Below are 20,685 nucleotides of genomic sequence, written 5' to 3' on the forward strand. Positions count from 1 at the left end.
CCTCTGTGGCATGTCTGTGGAAGGAACAACCCGTGCAATTTCTGCTCACATCCGACTGCACGATAACACTGGTCCGGACAGTGCCAGTACAATTTGCTCATGGGGCGGCTGTTCCAAAGTGCTCAAGAAGGGGAGCATGGCCAGGCACATCCTCACTCATCTCGGAGTAAAGGTTTGCTGCTCCGTGTGTGGAGTTGTGAAGTGCCGTCATTATGTCCTCCGTGCACATATCAGATCCTCGGAATTGTGCCAATTAGCGTCCGCTGAGATCGTTCACGGACCTGAAGGACATCTTCTTGTCCCCACGAGTTGGGCTGCTGTCCATGGATATTAACATTTCCAGCATATGCCCGTCGTCCGTTTTGTGACATTTTTATTCATTTATATTGGAAATGTAGGCTCTCGAATAATGGGCGGCGGTGAAAGTTTATGCTTACGAGTATACGTTCATGGTGGGATTGAGGGTGTGACGGGGTGTTTGGAATGAAGGTTAGCTGCTGAGCGGTTAATGTTATGGAGATAGAGTCTGAAAGAGTACTAGTATAACAAATGTCATAGATATTCCTACTTTGTTTCAAGGTATCGCCTGTCCAACAACAGGGCGCAATTGCTGTAAACGACGACCGATATTTTTGCTGCAAAATTTCACCGGAGATCTGCACATCTGCTGTGTTACTTGAAAGAGGTTCCCACCAGTGTTTGCGTAGATATATAGCTAATGTCCTCGGGTTTAAGTTATCGCCCAGTCAGAATATCAGTAAGTGCCTCGGTTAACGCAAAGTGTTCGAGCCTAGCGACCGACTCCATCGATATGTGATGACTCATAAGACGCCTCTATCGGTGATTCGCAAGGCAACCGTAAAGTGATTCGCGATAGAGCAACGTGCTGTGAGGATTGTGGACAAACAAGCCGCCAGTGACACCGTGATACGCAGAACAAGCACAACAATTCCCCAACGTTGCAAAAGTCATTGATTGTTAAGAGGTAGGTGAGTATATATGAGGCTGAAAGCACAAGGGGCAGGAGGAAGCGTGCGGTGCGACGTGCCTAAAGTCGAGCACAATACGATTTTATGACTTTGACTAGCTCTGTTCAACCTTGGATAGGAATGTTGTGATCTCGTCGTCTCCTTCGGAGTCGCCATATTGGAAGAGCAATGAAAGCACGTCGGACGAAATCATTTTCTCAGAAGACGATGGAGGAATATGCACACGAGATTCCAGACTCTCATCTTCCCAACAAAAGGCAGATAATACGTATGGTAGGTCCTGTAATCTCGGCAGCGGTTCATCCCGGCTACTAGGGGTTGGCGAGCCATGGGATGGTGACGCAGGTGACTTGAGAGAGGAGGGGACCGATCCCATGTCTATTGGATGAAGCAGCTTGGATTCATGTTGTTTACGGATAACGGACTTAGGAAGTGGGATATGTTTGGACTTGGGGAGCTGGAATAATGCTCGCGCATCTCGGAATGCTGGATGCCACATCTCGACGTGCTTGAACTGGAATACCTGGTGTTAATCATTGAAGAGTTGGATAAAAAATATAGGTGACCTTGTCCTCTAGTTGCAGTAATTTATCTTGAATATGTTGTTCAGACCGACCCTTTTGCTTTTTCCGCGCAATGTATAATATCACTGCGTCCCGGACTGTCTTGACGTCTGTTCCAGAATTGGCCAGGACTGTGAAGACCTATGGCTTATGAGGGTGTTTTCAATTATCCAGGGTGACGAATACGCACTTCCATCATTGTATCCCCTTTGAAGAAGCCGGCTGAGTCCATCCTTCGGTCCTAAATACGTTACTAGCCTCTTCGATGGATTGAGATGGTGCAAAATTTGAGTTGACCGTTTACCAGTACATGATAGAGGTAAACGCTACATAGGTAAGTGGGGAAATTATATATCAAGCTTACAAGATATACATACATCTTTGCATACCCAACTCTGAGCCTGGCGTGTGTCACAGTGTTCCTGAGTAGCTGATCGCATCAAGAACCATAAAGCCACGGCCCACGGATCTAAGTATCCCCTGACCAAAAGAGGTCCTTTGTTGCGAATTTGTATGTGTAACGCACGTTCGTCAGTCAGGGGGACGCCCGGTTTTATTCGCTGCGGGGGGATGGAAGTGTTCACTCGAGGGCGAGACCGAACACTAAATGATGAGTATTCTTTGCTTCCCTGCACCGCAGAACGTAGGAGCAATTTGAAATATTAATACAGCTGATAAATTTAGTAACAATGAAACCCGAGGCCTGGAAGTCCAAGCTGGGCAAATTCAACTACGTACTGTTTGATATAAGGATCGTAACATTCCGTGTGACGCGGGGGAGCGATACGGTTATTAGGGAACAAGGCATATCTGTACGATTAGTCGAAGGTGAATTAGAACCCCGCAAAACGCAGTGATGTCACAAATCGATTATCGAAACCGATTGACTGTACACGCAGTCAAGTTGCATTCGCAGCTCCGCGAACAAGGAATTCCAGATCGCGACGTCTTCGCGCTGCTGAATAAGGATGAAGAGTGAGGCTGATAAGAGTATATGATGATGAGGCTCTGGGACACGTAGAAGTACATCGTATGGTTTCGAAAGGAAGAGAGATGGGAGATATAGATTTCACGCGCAGCGGGATAAGTTAAAGAGGCCGTCGATGCCACACACCCCATGCTAATTCTGCGGGTTACCTGATGGCAGGATGAACACGTGGTCGTCGGGCTCTGAGTCTTCACTATACTCGGAGAGTGAGGACAATGCTGCATCGCGGCGGGATGAATGAGCATGAGATATCCAAAGTCGTCCTCACTGTAACCCGATGCATAGCACTCAGTGAGTAAAATGACAACTGCTGTCAGCAGCTCTTCCCCCTCTCAGCGGGCCTCAGAATTGCCCTTGAGGTCATCCAGGAACATACACATCTTGCAGTAGCTTCTGACCCCACTCAACTTCGTAGAAAATGATTGCTGTGTAGACTCCGAGCGACCTGGAGGGCAGCCCGGCGACCAGTGGTTGAAACACCATGATTGATCGTTGGATTTGACTTTGAACGGTAGACTGAAACCGCGGCATTGCGTCAAGTGTTTCCACAGAATTCTACCGACGAACTTACGACGATGTCCTTGCCAGTGAATGTACGAGAGTAAGGGATGCTGCTTTTCACTTGGGTACCGCGAGGCACCTTGTCGGACAGCCAACTTGAAATACGATAGCAAGCTGAAGTTAACAAATCTGTCTGGATCTAGATCATCACTCTCGGAGTAAAAGTAATCATCGTTTTCTTCTTCCTGGTAGCGAAGTGGAGGTCCAGTAGACTGATGATGGAACTCAGTATATTATCTAGCCAGGGAGAGAGAACTAAGGATGTTCGAAAAACCAACTTTCGTGATGCCTTAACTCCTGCGCCGCGGTCACGTGGTGTGGCTGTGTGACGGATGGACGTGGTCCAGGCCGATCACTGACTAAAAGCCGAGCTACTAAAGCCCCCGGGTGCCACGTCCATTATGAAAGAATCATCTATAGAAATAACCACGAGCTCTCCTATCGTACTGCAGTATATCTCTGAAAGCTCATTGCTTCTCACCGCCGTCATAGGCTGCTTGGCTTGGTTAGTGCATTGTAGCTGCAGCACTCACTGCAGTCACCGCTCGAGACACTATTACTCTTAAGCTCAACGTCAGATGTACAAATTCAACTGCATTGTCTTGGGCCACTGGCGCCGCTGTATATATTTCAATGGCCATTTTATTCATTCATAGCATCGTTGTATCACCAAAAGTCTTATTTACTTAATACTAGTGGGAGAATGGCGACATAGATTAGTATCTGTTGTATTAAGTACTTAACCAAATCGATTATTACCGATGCGCGTGCCATCGGTGTATCTGAGTGAAATTATACCCATGCATGACCTCTCTGATCTCAGCAGTCGATCCTCGTATCGCGTATGTACTCTTGTTAACTCTCCTTCTATTCAGTACCTCCTTCGGGTCCGCCGCCGCCTCTCCACGCTCTCATGTGGACACCTGCGACTCCTGTTAACAGAAGGAACAACCTGCACCCAATACCGACCCTTCTTGGCTGAGCCCATCCTTCGGTCCTAAATACGTTACTAGCATCTTCAATGGATTGAGATGGTGCAAAATTTGAGTCGACCGTTAACCAGTACACAATAGAGGTAGACGCTATATAGGTAAGTGGGGAAATTATATATCAAGCTTGCAAGATATACGTACATCTTTGCATACCCAACTCTGAGCCTGGCATGTGTCACAGTGTCCCTGAGTAGCTGATCGCATCATGGACCATAAAGCCACGGCCCACGGAGCCCTCTGACCGAAAAGAGGTCCTTTGTTGCGAATTTGTACGTGTAACGCACGTTCGTCAGTCAGGGGAACGCCCGGTTTTGTTCGCTGCAGGGGGGTGGAAGTTTTCACTCGAGGGCGAGACCGAACACTAAACGATGAGTATTCTTTGCTTCCCTGCACAGAACGTGGAGCAATTTGAAATATTAATATAAATTAGTAACAATGAAACCCGAGGACTGGAAGTCCAAGTTGGGCAAATTCAACTACGTACTGTTTTATATAAAGATCGTAACGTTCCGTGTAACGCAGGGGAGAAATATGGTTATTGGGGATAAGGCATATCTGTACGATTAGTCGAAGGTGAATTAGAACCCCGCAAAACGAGTCTAAAGCAGTGTTGTCACAAATCGATTATCGAAATCGATTGACTGTACATGCAATCAAGTTACGTTCGCGGAGCAGCTCCGCGAACAAGGAATTCCAGATCGCGACGTCTTCGCGCCGCTGAATAAGGATGAAGAATGGGGCTGATAAGAGTAAATGATGAGGCTCTGGGACACGTAGAAGTAGTACATCGTATGGTTTCGAAAGGAAGAGAGATACGGGAGATATGGATTTCATGCGCAGCAGGATAAGTTGAAGAGGCCGTCGATGCCACACACCCCGTGCTAATTCTGCGGGTTACCTGATGGCAGGATGAACACTTGTTCGTCGGGCTCTGAGTCGTCACTATACTCGGAGAGTGAGGACAATGCTGTGTCGCGGCGGGATCGATGATCATGAGATGAGGAGTGATATCCTGATTCATCTTGTTTGCTTGTACTATCCCAGCTTAGAGGTGGCGGCGAGTTGGCAGTCGGCATCACCGATGCAATAGACGGCACTGATGAAGGACGTGTTGATCCTGAAGACAACGTGTAAGTGGATGCCGAAGACGGCGTGTAAGTGGATGCTGAAGACGACGAGTACATGGATGCTGAAGACGACGAGTACATGGATGCTGAAGACGACGAATACATGGATGCTGAAGATGATGTGTAAGTTGATGCGGAAGAAGCAACTGGACTCGATAGTGCCATCGAAGACGACTCCCGCTCCAACTGGCGACGCTCCTCGTTTTCACGCTCGAAAACAATGGACATGGGGATGGGGATGTGATCAGATTTGCGAAGCTGGAATAACGCTCGAGCGTCTCTCCAAGCAGGATGTAATGCCTCTATGTGCATGAACTAACACTCGTTGTCAACGTCTGTCAACACCCCGAGCACAAGACAGACAAACCTTGACCTCTAATTTTTCTAATTTTTCGTGTATGTATTGTTCAGAATAACCCTTTTTCTTTTTGGCCACAATGTACATGATCACTGCCTGTCGGACAGCGTTGGTATCTTGGCCGGAGGTGGCGATGGCTGTAATGACCTTCTAACCATGAGAGAGATTTCATTTGCATATGCCTATAGAAACTCACCTCCATGCTTGTACTCATATTGAAGAAGCCACTTGGAGCCATGCTTTGAGAATGTACCCTTGGGGACTATGTGTGTGGGTTGAGGGGGTTAAAGTGCTCGAAGCATGGACGTGCGGACCCAATGTAATAAGCGCCAATGAGAGGCTTTTTTTTAGTCAAAACCTAGAGGCTGTCCTTGGTCAGGCCTGTACGAGAGTCTGGCTCAGTCAACTGAGCAGAAAGAAAGCAGCATTCCTGAAACACTACATTCGACAGGGCCGCAAGACTCGGATACATTTAGATCACGGCGGGTCTCGGTCTAGGTCAATGACAACAAAGTCACAGCATACCCACAGCATGATGACATTGACTATCGAGTCACGTTCCTCGAGGTGTGAGAAGACCGATTCTGCCCTGCAGACAGAAAGAAAAGCATCACGGCCCTGCACCTAAGTACAGTAAGAGCCTTGTCCTTTAAAATAATTATATGACAGCGCATCCAATCTTGGCGTGAAGCTCGACCATCTGAAAACTTAGTTTCACGTTCAATGTGCAAAGATCATATTGCGGGACTTGTAGCCTGACGGCAGCTGCAACTGTGCCGCAGCAAGTCAACGCAGACAGCCGGGTCTCTTGCAACATCGGTATGAATCGGTAACACGTCGAAACTCGTCCTGTGTTTACAACCTCCGTGTATAACGCAATCACGTCGCAGACTCGGATCTGGAGGGCGAATCACGATAACTTGGGCTCAAATATGATGGAAAATGACGCACGGAACAAGATTAATTGAGTGGTCCTATAGCATTGTGCCACGGTAGTAGGACGTGGTGACGGTAGGCTGTCATTTGAAACGCAGTGCTGTTGTAACCGAAAACTTCCTGTGTGTGGAAAAGCGCCGCATGGCTATACACCTAACAAAAATCCAAGGACATCCGGAACTTCTGCAGAAAGGTCAAGTCAAAGCTGTGGAAGTGAACCAGACAACGCTATCTCGTGATTATGTAATCACATGTATTTCATTTTTAGCCCGATCGGATCTAGCAGAGCTTGTTCATCTATCTTCCCCGCACAGTTACCATGTTCATCCGCCCTCTCCGCCGCCTTCTCACTCGTCCAACTGCTGTCTCACACTTCCATACATTTCCACCATGCTTATCTTCGAGGAAAATTCTACAGAATTTCAAGCTTGCTGATATTGGCGAGGGTATCACAGAGTGTGAAGTCATCAAATGGTGCGTCGGCCGGACCTTGCAAACATCATGCAACCCACTGAGCTCATAACTCAGGAATGTGAAGGAACTTGGAGCCATCCAAAGCTTTGATCCTTTATGCGAGGTTCAGAGCGACAAAGCCAGCGTCGAAATCACAAGCCCGTTCGATGGTATAGTGAAAGAGATTCTGGTGAAGGAAGGTGAAGTTGCAAAGGTTGGCCAAGGACTCTGTGTGATCGAGGTTGATGAGGAATTATCGGATAGCGAAAGTGCAGAGCAGATAGAACCTGCCTCGTCGGCTGCAGCAGCGCCGTCGCCAATAATTCCAAACTCCAAGTTTGTGGAAGATGCTGTCTCTCGGGCCGAACAGATCCGTGAGGAACCGTCTGCACCCAGAAGACTACACCCCATGGACCCAAACTACTTACCTTCTTCTACTCCCGACGTTAACTGTGAGAACGTGATCGCAAAGCCTTCAGTCCGTCATTACGCTCGCCAATCCAAGGTCGACCTTGCACTTCTCTCGGGCAGCGGACGTGACGGACGGATCGAGAAGAAGGATATTGATACATTCTTATCACAGCAATCCTCTTCTGTTCCAGTAGACCTCAGTTCCGTTGCGCCACGAGCACAAACCGAACAAGATGTGATTGTCGAGCTTGGTCGGACACGTTATGGCATGTGGAAAGCTATGACCCAGAGTCTTGAGATTCCACACTTTGGGTATGATTTCGTCCTTTCAATCATCATTCGCTATCACTCATCATCTGTGTTAGCTACTCGACTTCCCTCGATCTCACATCTCTCCACTCTCTTCTCCCAACACTCAATTCGCATATACCTGAACATTTTGATCCCTCCAAATCATCATCACTCCCAATTAACCCCTCCGCTCTGCATCCCGCGCCATCTCCTCCTCCCGTACCAGAAAGCGCCCAATTCACCCGTCTCACATACCTCCCCATACTCATAAAGACGCTTTCAAAGGCCATGATGGCATGGCCCGTGCTCCGTTCCTCCATAACACCAGGTAGCGTGAATGGAGGAGGCAAACCTACCCTTACCATTCGTCCGCACGCGGACATCGCTGTTGCTCTGAGCACCCCGACAGGTCTATACACACCTGTCATACCCCATGCAGATACGCACAGCATCTACAGCCTATCTTCACAACTCAAGCATCTTTCTTTCCTCGGCCGTCAAGTACCATGCGCACTCACGATGAAGGAGATGCCGAAAAGTGGTGCAACGGTCACGATATCAAATATAGGTTCAATCGGCGACGGAGAGTACGCACACCCTGTTTTAGTACCTGGGGGTGGTGTCGCGATCGTGGCCATAGGCAGAGCAAGATGGGTGTGGGACGTCAGTAAGAGTGAACGTGGGGAGAGGAGGCTCAAGGTTGGCGTGAGCTGGAGTGCGGATCATCGTGTGCTAGAGGGTGCAGAGTTGGCTGCGTTTGTGGAGTCTTGGAGGGCATATGTTGAGGCACCTGAGCGACTTATCGGAGAAGGAATATGAGCTCAGTTCAGATGCTCGATGGAGGCTGTATGTTTAACATCTGGACTTCCACGTTATCGTTTTGCAATCATGGTCTGGAGCAAGAATACTGATATCACGATTCCATACATTGTCACTCTTCATATCTACCATTGCATGATTGGTCCTGAAGCTTACCTTGTGAGTACTTTGTTGACACATGAGGGAATAGGTCGCGGCACTTTGCAACATTGATTATCTACGACGTGTAATTATAACCATGCGACAGGTTGCCCTTGTAACAGAAATGGTCGGAAGTTCTTTGATTATCGCCACAAAGTGCTGATCATAATACATCCGAGTCCGATTCATAATGATTTTGCTAATCTATGTGCGATAAAAACGAGTGTTTATTATACATTGGGTATGCTACAGGTGATTCAGGTCTATCGTACGGATATACTAACATGCGATCTTGACGGAAATGAGGGAATGCGTGGGCATAAAGATACACTATATAGTGTGACGTGAAGAACATTACATACGTACAAAGGCAGGAGAATAGGCGTTAAACTGTTGGTGATAAAGGGGAACGTGTAGGGAAGAACGAGTGACTGATGAGCGCCGCGTAAAATTGATAAATGATGCTGCGGCTTCCCTCGCCAAGCCTCTTAACAAGTGGCGTTCCCTAAGATCATGGCCTCGACACCAGCGGCCCTCAACAGGTGTACGAGCTCGTGCGTTGCATTATCACTGTCGGCAGCATTTGCAACTACGATGACGCGCATCGATGGAGAATTGGAATTGCGAACGATACCGACTGGAAGAGAAGCTAATAACGCAGCGATCGTCGGACCTGTATCGTTGAATTTCAACTCAAGAAGACTCGGACAAAGTGCCGCGGCGATTAGGTCTGGAATGATTGCTTGTAAGTTCGGTTTGTCCAGACCGGATAGTACGAGATGGTCGAGAGTCGCGGTTTCCTGCAAAAAGCAGCGCAAGGAAACTCCGCATGATGTAAGGCCGTGAAGTTCCAAAGAACGAAGTGAAGATAAGGGATATGGACCGCACGTTGCGCACGGGAATGGATGAAACGAAGTTGTGCACGAGTGGTGAGCTGCTGTGAGGTATTCCAAAAGACGGGACGGATCGCAAGGGTGCGACGGATCTAAGGAAGAAGAGATGTCCTCCAGCGAGAGCGTTTTGAGTGCGGGGAGGTAAAAGAGCGACAAGAGATCAATAGCATAATCGACGTCGATGAACCCGAAGGCGAAATCTCGTAAATGTGGAAGGTATAGAGTGCGCTGCTTGGGCGCAACGTCTACGTCTATCTGAGGACCCCATCCCAAGATGCTCAATCGCTCGAGTTCAGGACATGCAGATATGATGTCACAGAACTCGTGCAATGTCGGCATCACCTCGCTCGCGTGGTACTTGAGTTCAAGTTCCAAGAGACCCGACAATCCCGAGTTTGTCCAGTTCACGTGTACACCGGCAAGGGAGACCCGACGAAGGCTGTGAAATGCAGAGCCTCCTCCGAACCAGGAGACTGGATGCCTCATTGCAGAAGGACGGAAGAGTTCGCCCTTTGCAGCAAAGAAGGCGTTACAGCGGGAAAGAAGGACATCCTGTAACATAGGAGCTGATTTTATGCGGGAGGTATAGGAGAGGAAGGTAAAAATAGGAGCCCAGGTGTCGGTGAGAAGTTCGACTTTCTGCCACCTGTGCGCATAGGGCAGAATAAGTCGCATGACATTTTCCATATTTTGCCAGCCGAAGCAATGTGATGCTTCGTCCCAATTCCATGTGGGATCTCGGAAATCCATGTATAGGTGCAAAGGGCGAGAGCGGGAACGCGCGAGCCAGTCGACGGTGCGAAAGAATTGAGTACGACGAGTGGGAAATGTAAGAACAATGACGGTCCATAATGATGAGGTTGAAAGAGATACGTTTCTCCAGCGTTGGCAAACGTGTGAGATTGTGATAGCGTGAAATATAGCGTCATAACAGTCGTGAAAATCGTGTGTTGCAACATGAAAGATGGCAGATAACAGTTCGTCCGGAATTGTTGCGATTGTCGAGGTTCCATGCAGATAGCGTCCTGCATTTAATTTGCGAACGTTGACGAAAGAGTCACCTGACACACTGTTCAATGTCACAGAAGGCATCTGAAACAAAAGTCTGTCATCATGGATTGAGGTGGACGATATCAGGATTGTTGTACTGACCTTGAGGGGTGTGACAGTCAACCTGACGGTCAGTCGGAACTGTTTGGACGTGGGGGGAGGTAACCCATTTATTAAAAGGTTCAGCGCTTCGTAATCCGGTTACCCGTGATTGGCGTAAATATCCGGGAATTGAAAATAAGATGTGCGGTGTACGGATATGGCAGGTGCTTACCAAAGATGGCGGGAGTAGACAGCGTGTAGGATGGCATCATGGCATGTGCCTACGCTTCTCTAAGAGTCATGGGTGCCTGCATATATTCAGTAGGTCCCTCATCTCACGCCCAATGTCAGCATAAGATATCGCCAAGTGTAAGAAATCCTAACAGCCTTCGTCCCCCGCCCTTTTTAGCACAAGGTCTGCCTCGAGGCAGGAACAAACCTGTCATCGCTGGCGGTTACGTTGCGTCCCGATGTTCAAATAGTTTCAAACTCCGATGGAGGATAATCGTCGTTTAATGCTAGGGGCTACATGTTCCAATCATTCGTGAGCGGTAATCTTTGTTGCAACAAAAGCTTTGGCAACAGGGAGCCGCTGTTCCGAAAACTGTGGATAGGCTGTGAGAAATCAAATGTTGCATAGGTATACGATAGGCGATGCCTCGTGCATGTAGCCGGAAGAATCACCCTAGAATCTTGCGAATAGGCCAACAAGGGCCCCACATAGGCTAAATCAGCAACGTGAGCCACTGTTCCATCGAACACGCAGAAAAAATATCAATGGTTTGTGGGCGACTGTTTTCCATCAAACATGTGCATGTCAGAGCGCGAGTTTGCCTCGTGCATGCAACCGGAAGTATCACCCTGGTTTTTTTCTGTATTGCTTGTGGAAACAAAGGGATCACAGAATGTAATACAGGCAGCTGTTATATTTATTAAATGACAATTTTGAACTAGCCAAACGGATATTCAGAACGATTGACAGCAACGTAAAGAGAAGAATAGCACGAACAAAATTAAAACGGTCTGCTATAAAGGGTATTCCCCCCATGCCGCATGCCCGCGATCAGCTGAACGTGTATTGACGGTTGAGGTGATTGCGGGAGGCTGTAGACGCACTGACGATGAAATCGGCAGCATGTCGGATAAACCAAAGGATACCGGAGGGGAGTTGTTGTATTTTCCTCGGCAAGAAGAAAATCAATGGTTGGTAGACCATAGTGGATGCCAACACCCACGCTGGCATCGGGTAACATCCACGCAGCTTTTTGAGACAGGGGTTGGGTATAGCAATACGGAGTTGGAACGTTCGGTTGAACTCGGTCAAAGCGCAATAGGAAGTTCCAGAACGGCGTTGTGGTGCCGCCGTGCCGCTTTGATGATTCTCGCTGCAACTCTAGCGTATAAGTTTCTAATCCGATCAAGTGTGATAGGCACTTACAAAATAAAGTGCTTGTGCATGTCCCGAGTGGAACTGGTTACGGCGTTGGTGCCATCATGGGAGACACGATTGGAATCGGATGAGGTGAAGATCAACCACAGAACATGATCTTGTAAGTACATCAAAATTGTCATTTATGAATTCTGTATTTATGCCGCACATGTATTTCTCCTTGATCTTTTGGCGTCACAGTATCCTTCATAGCCGGGAAGGAAGACAACGGGCAGAAGACGTGGGGCCATCAAGCATTCTCAACTGCCATTTGGTATTTGAATTGGGATTCAAATTCAGTTGGAATTAGAAGTCAGGTAATATAACTTGATGCGCACTGCAAGACGCTGAGGAAGTATGCGTCGTCGTCGTACATGATGACATGGACAGCGGGAACTGGTAGTAACTCGGATGCGATCACGTGAGTTATTTATTTGTTCGCGTCTTATTTACGCGTTGTTTTTATACACCTACACAACCAAATAAGTTCGACTTTCAGGAAGGCGGTGAAGGTAGAAGGGGCTCTTGTCTCTCTTGTGCGCGAGCTTGTCACCGTAAGTCATCTTTCGTCGCTTGGGTATGTATCTATTCTCTAGACAAGGAACCTTTCGCTTAACTGACTGCTAATGTCTGCTAGAGATTCCGTTCCATCTACTAATCCAAGGCATCGACGAGTTCATTTGCTCTCAGACGACCGTCAGGACCGCAAGACCACGACGATCTCATCAAACACACAATCAAGTTAAATCAACATAGATCTCATAACGACACTGATCACGATTCACGACGACTCATAACGCCTTCTCATTTCTACTTCGCTTGCTTCATCATTTCGAATTTCGACGACTTGTTTTAATACGATTATTACGACTGCATATAACGTTTTTCAGGACCGTTTTTCCATATCATCAATTTTACTTGCACACGAGACAATATGCCTTTGCATCTCTCACGACCAACTGACACCACTCGCACCCGCTCACCATCACCCTTCGAAACACCTGCAACCAAGCCTGCTATCCCCACCATCCGCCTTATAGCTGCAACGCCCTCATCAGCCGATTCCTCTATTGCTCCATGGTCTGAACCCCAGCCCCCACTTGCTCTCGCGCCCAAAGCCTCGTCCTCAGATGCAACGCCTCGTAGGCGTCTCGTACCCAAGAAATCAAAGCTTGGTCTCCTTTCGTCGCGAGAGACTGATTTATCGGATGTGGTGCGCCGAGTTGGTGCCCGCGACTCGAATAAGAATGGTAGCGCAGGCATCGAAATATATGTTGACCCGATGCTTGACCCCGAGATCGGGGAGATTGTCGTAGTCAAGAAGAAGAAGAGCCGCATGGCCTTGGATGGCATGCGCTGGGGTCCCGCTCTTGGCGAGGTGACCAACGTTCCACATGTGAAGGAAAAAGAAAAGAAGGAGAAGAAGAAAGACAAGGAGAATACATCGAAGGTAAAGGTGGATGAGAAGTCCGGATGGTGGACCATCGGGAAGGGGAAGAAGGATTCGAAGGAGAAAGACAGACCGAGATGTAAGCTCATGATTCACACTCCTGCGCATGATTAACACATTTTATCTGATAGCGCCCGCACCGCCCTCAACAAGTGAACCAACCGAGTCTCGAGCACGGTTCAACTCTCTCGACTCGGGGATTTTACTTCACAGCCCAGTGTTCCCTGAGCACTCCAAGTCACCTGCAGAGAACCAGCACTTGCGTGTACCGACGCCGCCGTCTGCGACGTTCGCATCTGGTGCTACACTTGCTCCACCAAGTACTGCCCCCCTCGGCTCAGGTAAAGATAGCGTCGCTCTCCGAGCCATGCGCTCTGTGCGCTCTCTCGCACGTATTGGATCTTGGGCACAACTCAAGAACATCCCCGCGCCTGATGACACTCCTAAACCTACTCCTCCCGTCATTAGCGAGCCTAAGAAAAAGAAGAAAAAAAAGGATAAGAGCCAAAACAAGGAGAAAGAAAAGGCGAAAGAGAAGGACAAGGCTGCAACCGTTCGCTACTCCGGTAGCAGCTTCGAAGCAGGCGAGCTCAGCGCTAGCCCTGAAAAGAACGCCGATAGAGCAACTCTTGGCAAGAAGAAGTCCATCCTTGGGCTTGGCCTCCCCTCCACGATGCGTCTCCCCTCTATGCGCAGTGGGTCTACGGCATCATCGATTGTAGCTGCTCAAGTACGGAGCTCGAATAAACCGTCGGTGGATTCAGCTGGAACGTTAGGCTGTGGTGTTCTGGCCAGGGCAAGGACGGGATCCACCATGACAGCGAGCAGCGCTGGCAGCGTGAGGCCTGTTTCTGTATCTTCGGGAGGGTCTTCTGGGGGTTGCTCGGTGAGGTGGGATGAGGTAGGGTTAGAAACCGTGAAGGAGGTCAGGAGGAAGGAACGCGCATTGAAGGAGAAAGACAGTAACAAGGAAAAGAAGACCAAAGGAACCCGCAAGAGCTCGGATAGCAGGAAGAGGACGCCACTCTCGGCAGTTTTCCCCGGGGAATTGTCTGACCATGAAGGTGAGGGAATGAAAGAGGGAGAGGAACCTACTGTGCCTCTCGTAACCATCGAAGAAGCAACTGTCGATGGACACAGCGACCTCGAGACACCAGTTAAGCGAGCACGTCTAAGGCCGCTAAGCGAGCAGCCTTTGGGGCGTAGCAGGCCCAAGGCTATGTACGAGGACGAAAACGGTACGTCAGGTCATGCGTACAGCCAGTCGATTATTCGCGTTGTACTGATTCATTTATGACACAGATTGCGCAGTAATGTCCCTCCTGGACGCAGCAACAAATGATCTCGCACAGCTCATCAATCGCCTTGATCTGCAAGCGACGCCGGATATGTCACCTCTGAGTGGTCGTTCGCCATCTTTGTTGGCATCTTCCCAAGCTGGCAGCCCCACAAAACGCATGACTCTAGAAAGCCCTGTCAAACGCCTCCGCGCAAGCGCCGCGAGCGTCACGTCACTCCGCCCATACGCCAAGACAATATCCACCGCTGTAGTTCCGTCCATCGGGCAGCATATCGCACCGTGGGCAACGCTCAATGCTGGGATATCACCTGCGAAATCCCCGCAGAGGGACTCACATGCGCCAGCATCGACCTTTAGGTTCACGCACAAGCGTACAATGAGCCCTGCGCCTGCAGCAGAACCAGAGCCTGTCTTCAAAGCACTCCGCCCCGCGAAAAGCAGGGTGCCTGTCTCAGGACGCGCTGTCTTCGCAGCACCTATGAGCTTACCATTCACGGGCAACGCGGATCGTTCACCATCATCACGCACGTTTGGCTCTGCACATTCAAAGGCCAGCTCTCGTGCGTCGCTGGGTACAAGCCCTGTGTTCAAGAAGGCAAGAGGACACGAGAGGAAACCATCGTCCCTTGTGCCTATGGAACATGCGCATTTGCAATTGCGCTGCGACACCACCGATGATATTCAGAATCCGCTTGATAGCCCGGGCTTACTGATTCTCCCTGATGCACGCCGAAACCTTGGTCTCGCAGGGACGCTGGGCGGTTCCGTGGGAGCACAAGAGCTGGACGCGAGTGATCCTGACTCTGACATTCCTGACGAATTGCAGATCATTTTGTCCAACTCGGATCACGAAGCAGATGACACGTTGTCGTTCAATCCTAATCTGACGGTCGCACATCCACCACTGCCCTCGCCCGGGCTACCGCCCGAGATGCCACTCCCTTTGCCCAAAGGCTCCGTCACTGAAGTTCCTGCGTTCCGTGCCAAAGTCATCGACGAGGATGACCACCATGCTGATGTTGAAGAAGCTGGAATGTCGTCTGAGGACGATACCAAGAAATCCTTTGACTTCACGGGCGAGCTGCAGAAACTGAACGAGTGCGGTGGATCTAACAGGCTTAGCTTTGTCGAGCAGTTGGAGAACGCGTTTCGCACACCTGCCAAGATTGATTTGCGGTATGATTTTGACCTTCCACTTGATGCGCCTCCTGTGCCCAAGATCCCGTCATTGCAGGCGGAACTGGAACGCGCGGGGGATAGCACATTCAGTATGGACTATGTGTCGCAGGAGTTCTTACCTCAGGGCTTCCCGATGGATGTGGACACTGAACCGTCGCTGCTTCCTGGAACGGATAGTTTTGCCACGACAAATGACTGGGAGAGGGAGGAGGAGGAGGATTTCCTTTGCGCAGAGCGGCCTCAACTCTTGAGGAACGCTAGGTCCACGAAATCCATGAAATCACGACCATCAGATGGACAGCTCAATAGGAACTTCAAGTTTGGCGGCAAGCCATCGCCTGCACCCTCTGCTGAAAAGAATGAGGAGCCACTCACACTATCGGATATCATCCCTCCTTTGGCTGTTGCCAGGTCCCTCTCCGCAACTTCGTTAGCTGCTGATGACTCGGCTGTTCTCAAGTCCATATTTGCAAAGGCTGTTGAAATTCCCTCACCTCCATCTCGCGTTCGCCTCGATTCAGACACTAGCTCGAAGCACATCGGACGTTCAGCTGCTCGCACTTCAAATGTTCCAGGTCACTACAGACACTCTTCAGAACTGAGCTTTGCAGGCTTTGATTCATTCGCAGAAGTGAGAAGGGGATTCGAGTTCCATGACAGTCGTCCGAATTTCTACCCTCCGCCGGGAGCCACTTCGCGTAGCGATCACAACAAACGCGAGTCTATGTTCAGCATTGCGTCGGTCTCGTCATATGGACAGGTTATCAATCACGGGTCTACAGATCCTTTCGACTATGGGGCATTGCCACTCCCAAGCCTTCGGGAGCGTCCTTCCTCGGACGAGTTCTCTTTCACTATGTCTTCTCTTGATGATACATTCTCCTTCATCCACAAACAACCTCGCAGGAGACGCGTTGACAGCGATGCCTCCAGCTTCTACTTCCGTAACTCAATGCACTCGCAGCTGCACCCATATAATCGTATTGCTGCTCATCGTCGCCACTCGTCTGCAGTTTCCGTCTCTTCCTTAGGTCCACCGATCAGCTTATACAACCGCAACAGCTATGGACACAACCGCAGCAGTTATGGATACCGCCGCCGCAATGACTCGAGCGCTAGCACGAGCAGCGTTTCGCAACCATACGTTCATGGCGGGCGTGCCTCGTGGGCTAGGCATCGCCCTGACTTTTCTGTGGATTCCATGCTCAGCGACTTCTCGGAGATTCACCTGGGGAGGCCAGGACTGGGAGACAAGATGCTTGACTCTGCTTTGGATCGTGGAATGCCACTGACCGCTATTTCTGCATCGCCGCCTGAAAGCCCTGCCGGGAGCATCGGAAGCGAGCAGTTCCGGAGTGGTCAATACGTAAATCGCATGTCCTATGATTCGATCATGGACATGGACCATGAACATCAACCAGTGCCCAACATGGAAGACTCGCTCTTTGAGAAAACTTGCCACAGGACATCTGTTTCTTCGTCCGACTCTGCGTTCTTTGCTGTGGACTCCTCGCATGCACCGCCTCAATTCAAACGGTTATCAAGCTACAGCATTGCCAGTGTTCATAGTCCGCAGAAGGAAGATGACACCATGATCAGCGTAAGTTATTGGAATCATGCTTGTGAATTGGTTATTTACGTTTTCTCTTGCAGATGCTTGGTGGTGGTCATGTTCGACGCCGCTCCGTAGGATCCATGATCGAAGCCTCACCTTGTCGCCAAGTTGAAAAAAGGAAACACATGGCATCTGACGCTCCCCAGCCAAATTTCTTTCGTAAGGCTGATGACTATGAATCTCCAAAGAGCCGAGTTCTTGAGACCAAGCCGTCGATTGCTTCGACTGCATATTCAGTGAAGTTCGGTGACGAGCGCATGATTAGAGCAAAGCACGGTCTGTTGGAGAGGCAGAGTTTGGAGAACACGGTGTTGATCGCAGAAGGAGAGGAAGATCTGTCAACATCTTGTGAGTTGATCGTTTGCAATGGATGTCTTTGTCTTGCTCACTGGGGTTTTAGTCCGCATCCCTGTCTTTACCCGCCCTTCTTGTGCAGGTCGTTCTCGCTCCAGCACTTGTACGTCTATGAGTTCTGGCGCTGAGACCCCTCCGCTTTCAATGGATGGGTACTCCACATTCTCGGAAGGCTCGCAGTCCAGCATCGACCTCTCACATGTCAATTACATGCTTTCTGACGTTACTCACCCTCTGTCGAACGCTACCTTGGACCGAGTCCGACCACGCGCTCGTGGCCACGGTCACCAACGACGTATCTCTCAGGCCCGTGCATCACGCACGTCTATTTACGAGACCATCGAGGAGGAACTCACAACATCGCTTGCTCCCAATTCATCCCTTCAGTCGGTTCCAAGTTCTTCGACAAAGGCAATTGGTCGTGCTCCCGTGTTTATTCCTGATCCCGCTGAGACTGCGTCTATGGATTCGGTGTCGTTGTGGGATGACGAGAGAGGAATCATGGCGCTACGCAAGTACTATGCGCTTCGCGACGAAGCTGAAGATACGGTGACGGAGAGCCAGCGAGTCTGGCTTGACACACCGTTTTCCGTCTTCGCAGTTCAATGTGAGTACTTATTACCTATTCACTGCACTGTAATGAACGTCGCTATCAGCATTTGATCCTCCTAGTCATCCTTCCGGCATGCAAGCGCTCTTGGAACATTCAATGCAGAACTACGGGCCTTTACCTTCAGAGTTGCGCCCCCGACGCATGCGTTCTCGCGTCAACTCTCGACCTTCACCCTACCCCAGGACTTTCAAGACCTCTTTCACATCTTCTCCAGCCACCGAGCAAGTGAGGGCGGCCATTGTTGCAGCCGTCGCAGAAAACGCTCCCAATGACAATATGCGCGCCCGAGGTCAACCGAAGGCGCTGCAACAGATTTCCGTCAACCCTAACATTATGTCACCCGCGATCGAAAACACCAAGGCAGGTGAACTCATGAAGGACGCACCAATGTCACCTGGTAAACTCGAGCGCGTATTCGGCCTCCCACCCCGTCCCCGCGTGGGCTCGGTCGCGCGAAGAGCTGCCTTGGGTTGGGTGAAGAGGAGCACTGGCCGCAATGGTTCGGAGAATAAGGAGAATGCTAGCATCGGTAACATCTCTCTGGCAGCTGTACCTGGTAATACGTCGCAAGGATTGGGCATGACGTGAGTGTGATATCGCATTTATGTATATACATTGCGCTGACCCGTTTCTATAGGCCATCGGAAACATTAAGACTCAACCGACCCCGTCCTAGGGGAAGGCCCACTCCCGCTTCGGTGAGGCCCATCCGTATTTGATAGGGCTGGAAAACCTGTCGTCGTTCTCCTACGTTAACTCCACTATGCTATGACTGACCTATGCCATATCCTTTATTCTTTTCTCATACAATCAAGCTCATGGAAAACAATGACTTGCAACCGTTATTCGTATATTTTGTCTGTCACAATTGCCGGTTCCTGGTGATTGTGTCCTGTGCAGTACGTAGCGAACAGTGAATGATGTAAATTTCTCGAAATTATTATTATTGCTCATACGAGTCTCGCGAGGCATCTATATCGATCTCAAGTCGAAATCCACAACTGGTTTCAGAGTACCTAAACTAGACTTCAGTATTCTCATGTGACCTCAGGAGTCAGGTGTGCAACCTCCCTCCTTCAGCAATATCAACATCCAAACATCCAAACCCTCCTACGATTGGGATGCCTAAAGAACAAGAAACAAGTTTATGAACACCGACCGGTCGACGTTTACACCAGTTTGGAAAAATAATATTAAGCATGCAAAACCAGAAACACGACTCACTGTGCCGCCCAGGCTACCGGCTCAATTTTCAAACCGACTATGATGTGCAGACCGAAGTTCCATTCAACTAAGGTGCGCAGGTGAGTTATGTTGCACAGCAAACTGATCATACTTACACCATTAGCCACACAAACCAATATAAAGCAGCATTCGTCATCGGACCCGGGGGTGCAAGGTTGACCCTTGGTCACACATGCACTGACAGACATAGATGATGTCAAAGCGACGAGGAGGAGGAGGAGGAGGAAGGAGAGACGCATTTTCTGTGCGAGGTGATATGGAGGGTCTTTGAGGATAGGGGAACACTGTAGGAGTTTTTATACCCTGCATATACTTATGAGCACGATTCTGATCGATTTGGCAGAATTATTATTACTATCAGACGACAGAAATTTAGGCAGAACCTGCAAGAATCACTTGATTACGACTATTGTATCACAACCCAATCTTTCACCCATCGCTTCATCATATGAACCTGCAGTGGCCCTGCGCAGCGACCAAGTGGAGAAGTTGCTGCTCATTCTTGTGAATCTCGTCGATATTTCTGATGCTGATGAAGAACTGTTTCATTCTGTGACTCAACAACCTCCAACTCGAACGCTCGCTTGAACCTTCTGGTTTTTCGCTCCGATCTCTCTCCATGATTCAAAACTTCAGTTCGCCATGACCCTGCAACTGCTGCGCAGGGACAACGGAAATGATACTCATTCTTGTGTAGTCGTATGTGGTCAAAACCCCTAGTACTTGTCGTGGTCATCCGCCACCACAGCTTTCTTTAAAGTTTCGCTCTCATGTGACATTCACGACGATATCGATCGAGTTCATCTGTGGCATACCCAGACGACCCTGTACTCCCTCGCCTCTCGGAGACCAGGAACAGTACTTGTTGACGAAGCTACTGTAACGG

At 49.4% G+C, this 20,685-nt stretch overlaps 5 protein-coding genes across 5 annotated transcripts; 2 read left to right on the plus strand and 3 right to left on the minus strand.

The window, feature by feature from the left end:
• Positions 1-1,083: 1,083 nt before the first annotated feature.
• On the minus strand, positions 1,084-1,863 carry F5147DRAFT_819166 (uncharacterized protein; the record flags this gene model as incomplete). The annotated part of the gene is made up of 3 exons (XM_041443632.1): positions 1,743-1,863; positions 1,556-1,693; positions 1,084-1,503 (listed from the first exon to the last, which is right to left on the minus strand). The coding sequence occupies exons 1-3, from the start codon at positions 1,782-1,784 to the stop codon at positions 1,084-1,086; spliced, it is 600 nt and encodes a 199-aa protein (XP_041287898.1). The 5' UTR covers positions 1,785-1,863.
• Positions 1,864-4,974: 3,111 nt separating this feature from the next.
• On the minus strand, positions 4,975-5,816 carry F5147DRAFT_778685 (uncharacterized protein; the record flags this gene model as incomplete). The annotated part of the gene is made up of 3 exons (XM_041442162.1): positions 4,975-5,535; positions 5,588-5,725; positions 5,775-5,816. 3 exons carry the CDS (start codon positions 5,814-5,816, stop codon positions 4,975-4,977), a joined length of 741 nt encoding a protein of 246 aa, XP_041287899.1.
• Positions 5,817-6,725: 909 nt separating this feature from the next.
• Positions 6,726-8,799, plus strand: F5147DRAFT_718524 (CoA-dependent acyltransferase). The gene is made up of 3 exons (XM_041438714.1): positions 6,726-6,988; positions 7,043-7,690; positions 7,744-8,799. Exons 1-3 carry the CDS (start codon positions 6,834-6,836, stop codon positions 8,486-8,488), a joined length of 1,548 nt encoding a protein of 515 aa, XP_041287900.1. The 5' UTR covers positions 6,726-6,833; the 3' UTR covers positions 8,489-8,799.
• On the minus strand, positions 8,796-10,743 carry F5147DRAFT_618881 (uncharacterized protein). Its single transcript, XM_041432581.1, has 2 exons — positions 10,675-10,743; positions 8,796-10,627 (listed from the first exon to the last, which is right to left on the minus strand). The coding sequence occupies exon 2, from the start codon at positions 10,612-10,614 to the stop codon at positions 9,118-9,120; it is 1,497 nt and encodes a 498-aa protein (XP_041287901.1). The 5' UTR covers positions 10,615-10,627; positions 10,675-10,743; the 3' UTR covers positions 8,796-9,117.
• A 2,105-nt stretch (positions 10,744-12,848) lies between these two features.
• F5147DRAFT_819178 (uncharacterized protein) lies at positions 12,849-19,553 on the plus strand. Its single transcript, XM_041443633.1, has 7 exons — positions 12,849-13,572; positions 13,625-14,731; positions 14,796-17,572; positions 17,626-17,935; positions 17,988-18,548; positions 18,598-19,138; positions 19,192-19,553. Exons 1-7 carry the CDS (start codon positions 12,978-12,980, stop codon positions 19,271-19,273), a joined length of 5,973 nt encoding a protein of 1,990 aa, XP_041287902.1. The 5' UTR covers positions 12,849-12,977; the 3' UTR covers positions 19,274-19,553.
• The last annotated feature ends 1,132 nt before the right edge of the window (positions 19,554-20,685 follow it).

The sequence above is a fragment of the Suillus discolor genome, assembly GCF_016758755.1.
Source record: "Suillus discolor strain FC423 chromosome Unknown F5147scaffold_74, whole genome shotgun sequence".
In the NCBI taxonomy this organism is placed as follows: Eukaryota; Fungi; Basidiomycota; class Agaricomycetes; order Boletales; family Suillaceae; genus Suillus; species Suillus discolor.

Excerpts from the sequence above, each read along its gene's own strand:
- F5147DRAFT_718524 (XM_041438714.1), top strand. The coding sequence starts at position 6,834 with ATGTTCATCCGCCCTCTCCGCCGCCTTCTCACTCGTCCAACTGCTGTC. Across the intron at positions 6,989-7,042 it reads GAGTGTGAAGTCATCAAATG|GAATGTGAAGGAACTTGGAG; the intron begins GTGCGTCGGCCG and ends CTCATAACTCAG. Across the intron at positions 7,691-7,743 it reads CTTGAGATTCCACACTTTGG|CTACTCGACTTCCCTCGATC; the intron begins GTATGATTTCGT and ends CATCTGTGTTAG.
- F5147DRAFT_618881 (XM_041432581.1), bottom strand. The coding sequence starts at position 10,614 with ATGCCTTCTGTGACATTGAACAGTGTGTCAGGTGACTCTTTCGTCAAC.
- F5147DRAFT_819178 (XM_041443633.1), top strand. The coding sequence starts at position 12,978 with ATGCCTTTGCATCTCTCACGACCAACTGACACCACTCGCACCCGCTCA. Across the intron at positions 13,573-13,624 it reads GGAGAAAGACAGACCGAGAT|CGCCCGCACCGCCCTCAACA; the intron begins GTAAGCTCATGA and ends TTTATCTGATAG. Across the intron at positions 19,139-19,191 it reads TCGCAAGGATTGGGCATGAC|GCCATCGGAAACATTAAGAC; the intron begins GTGAGTGTGATA and ends CCGTTTCTATAG.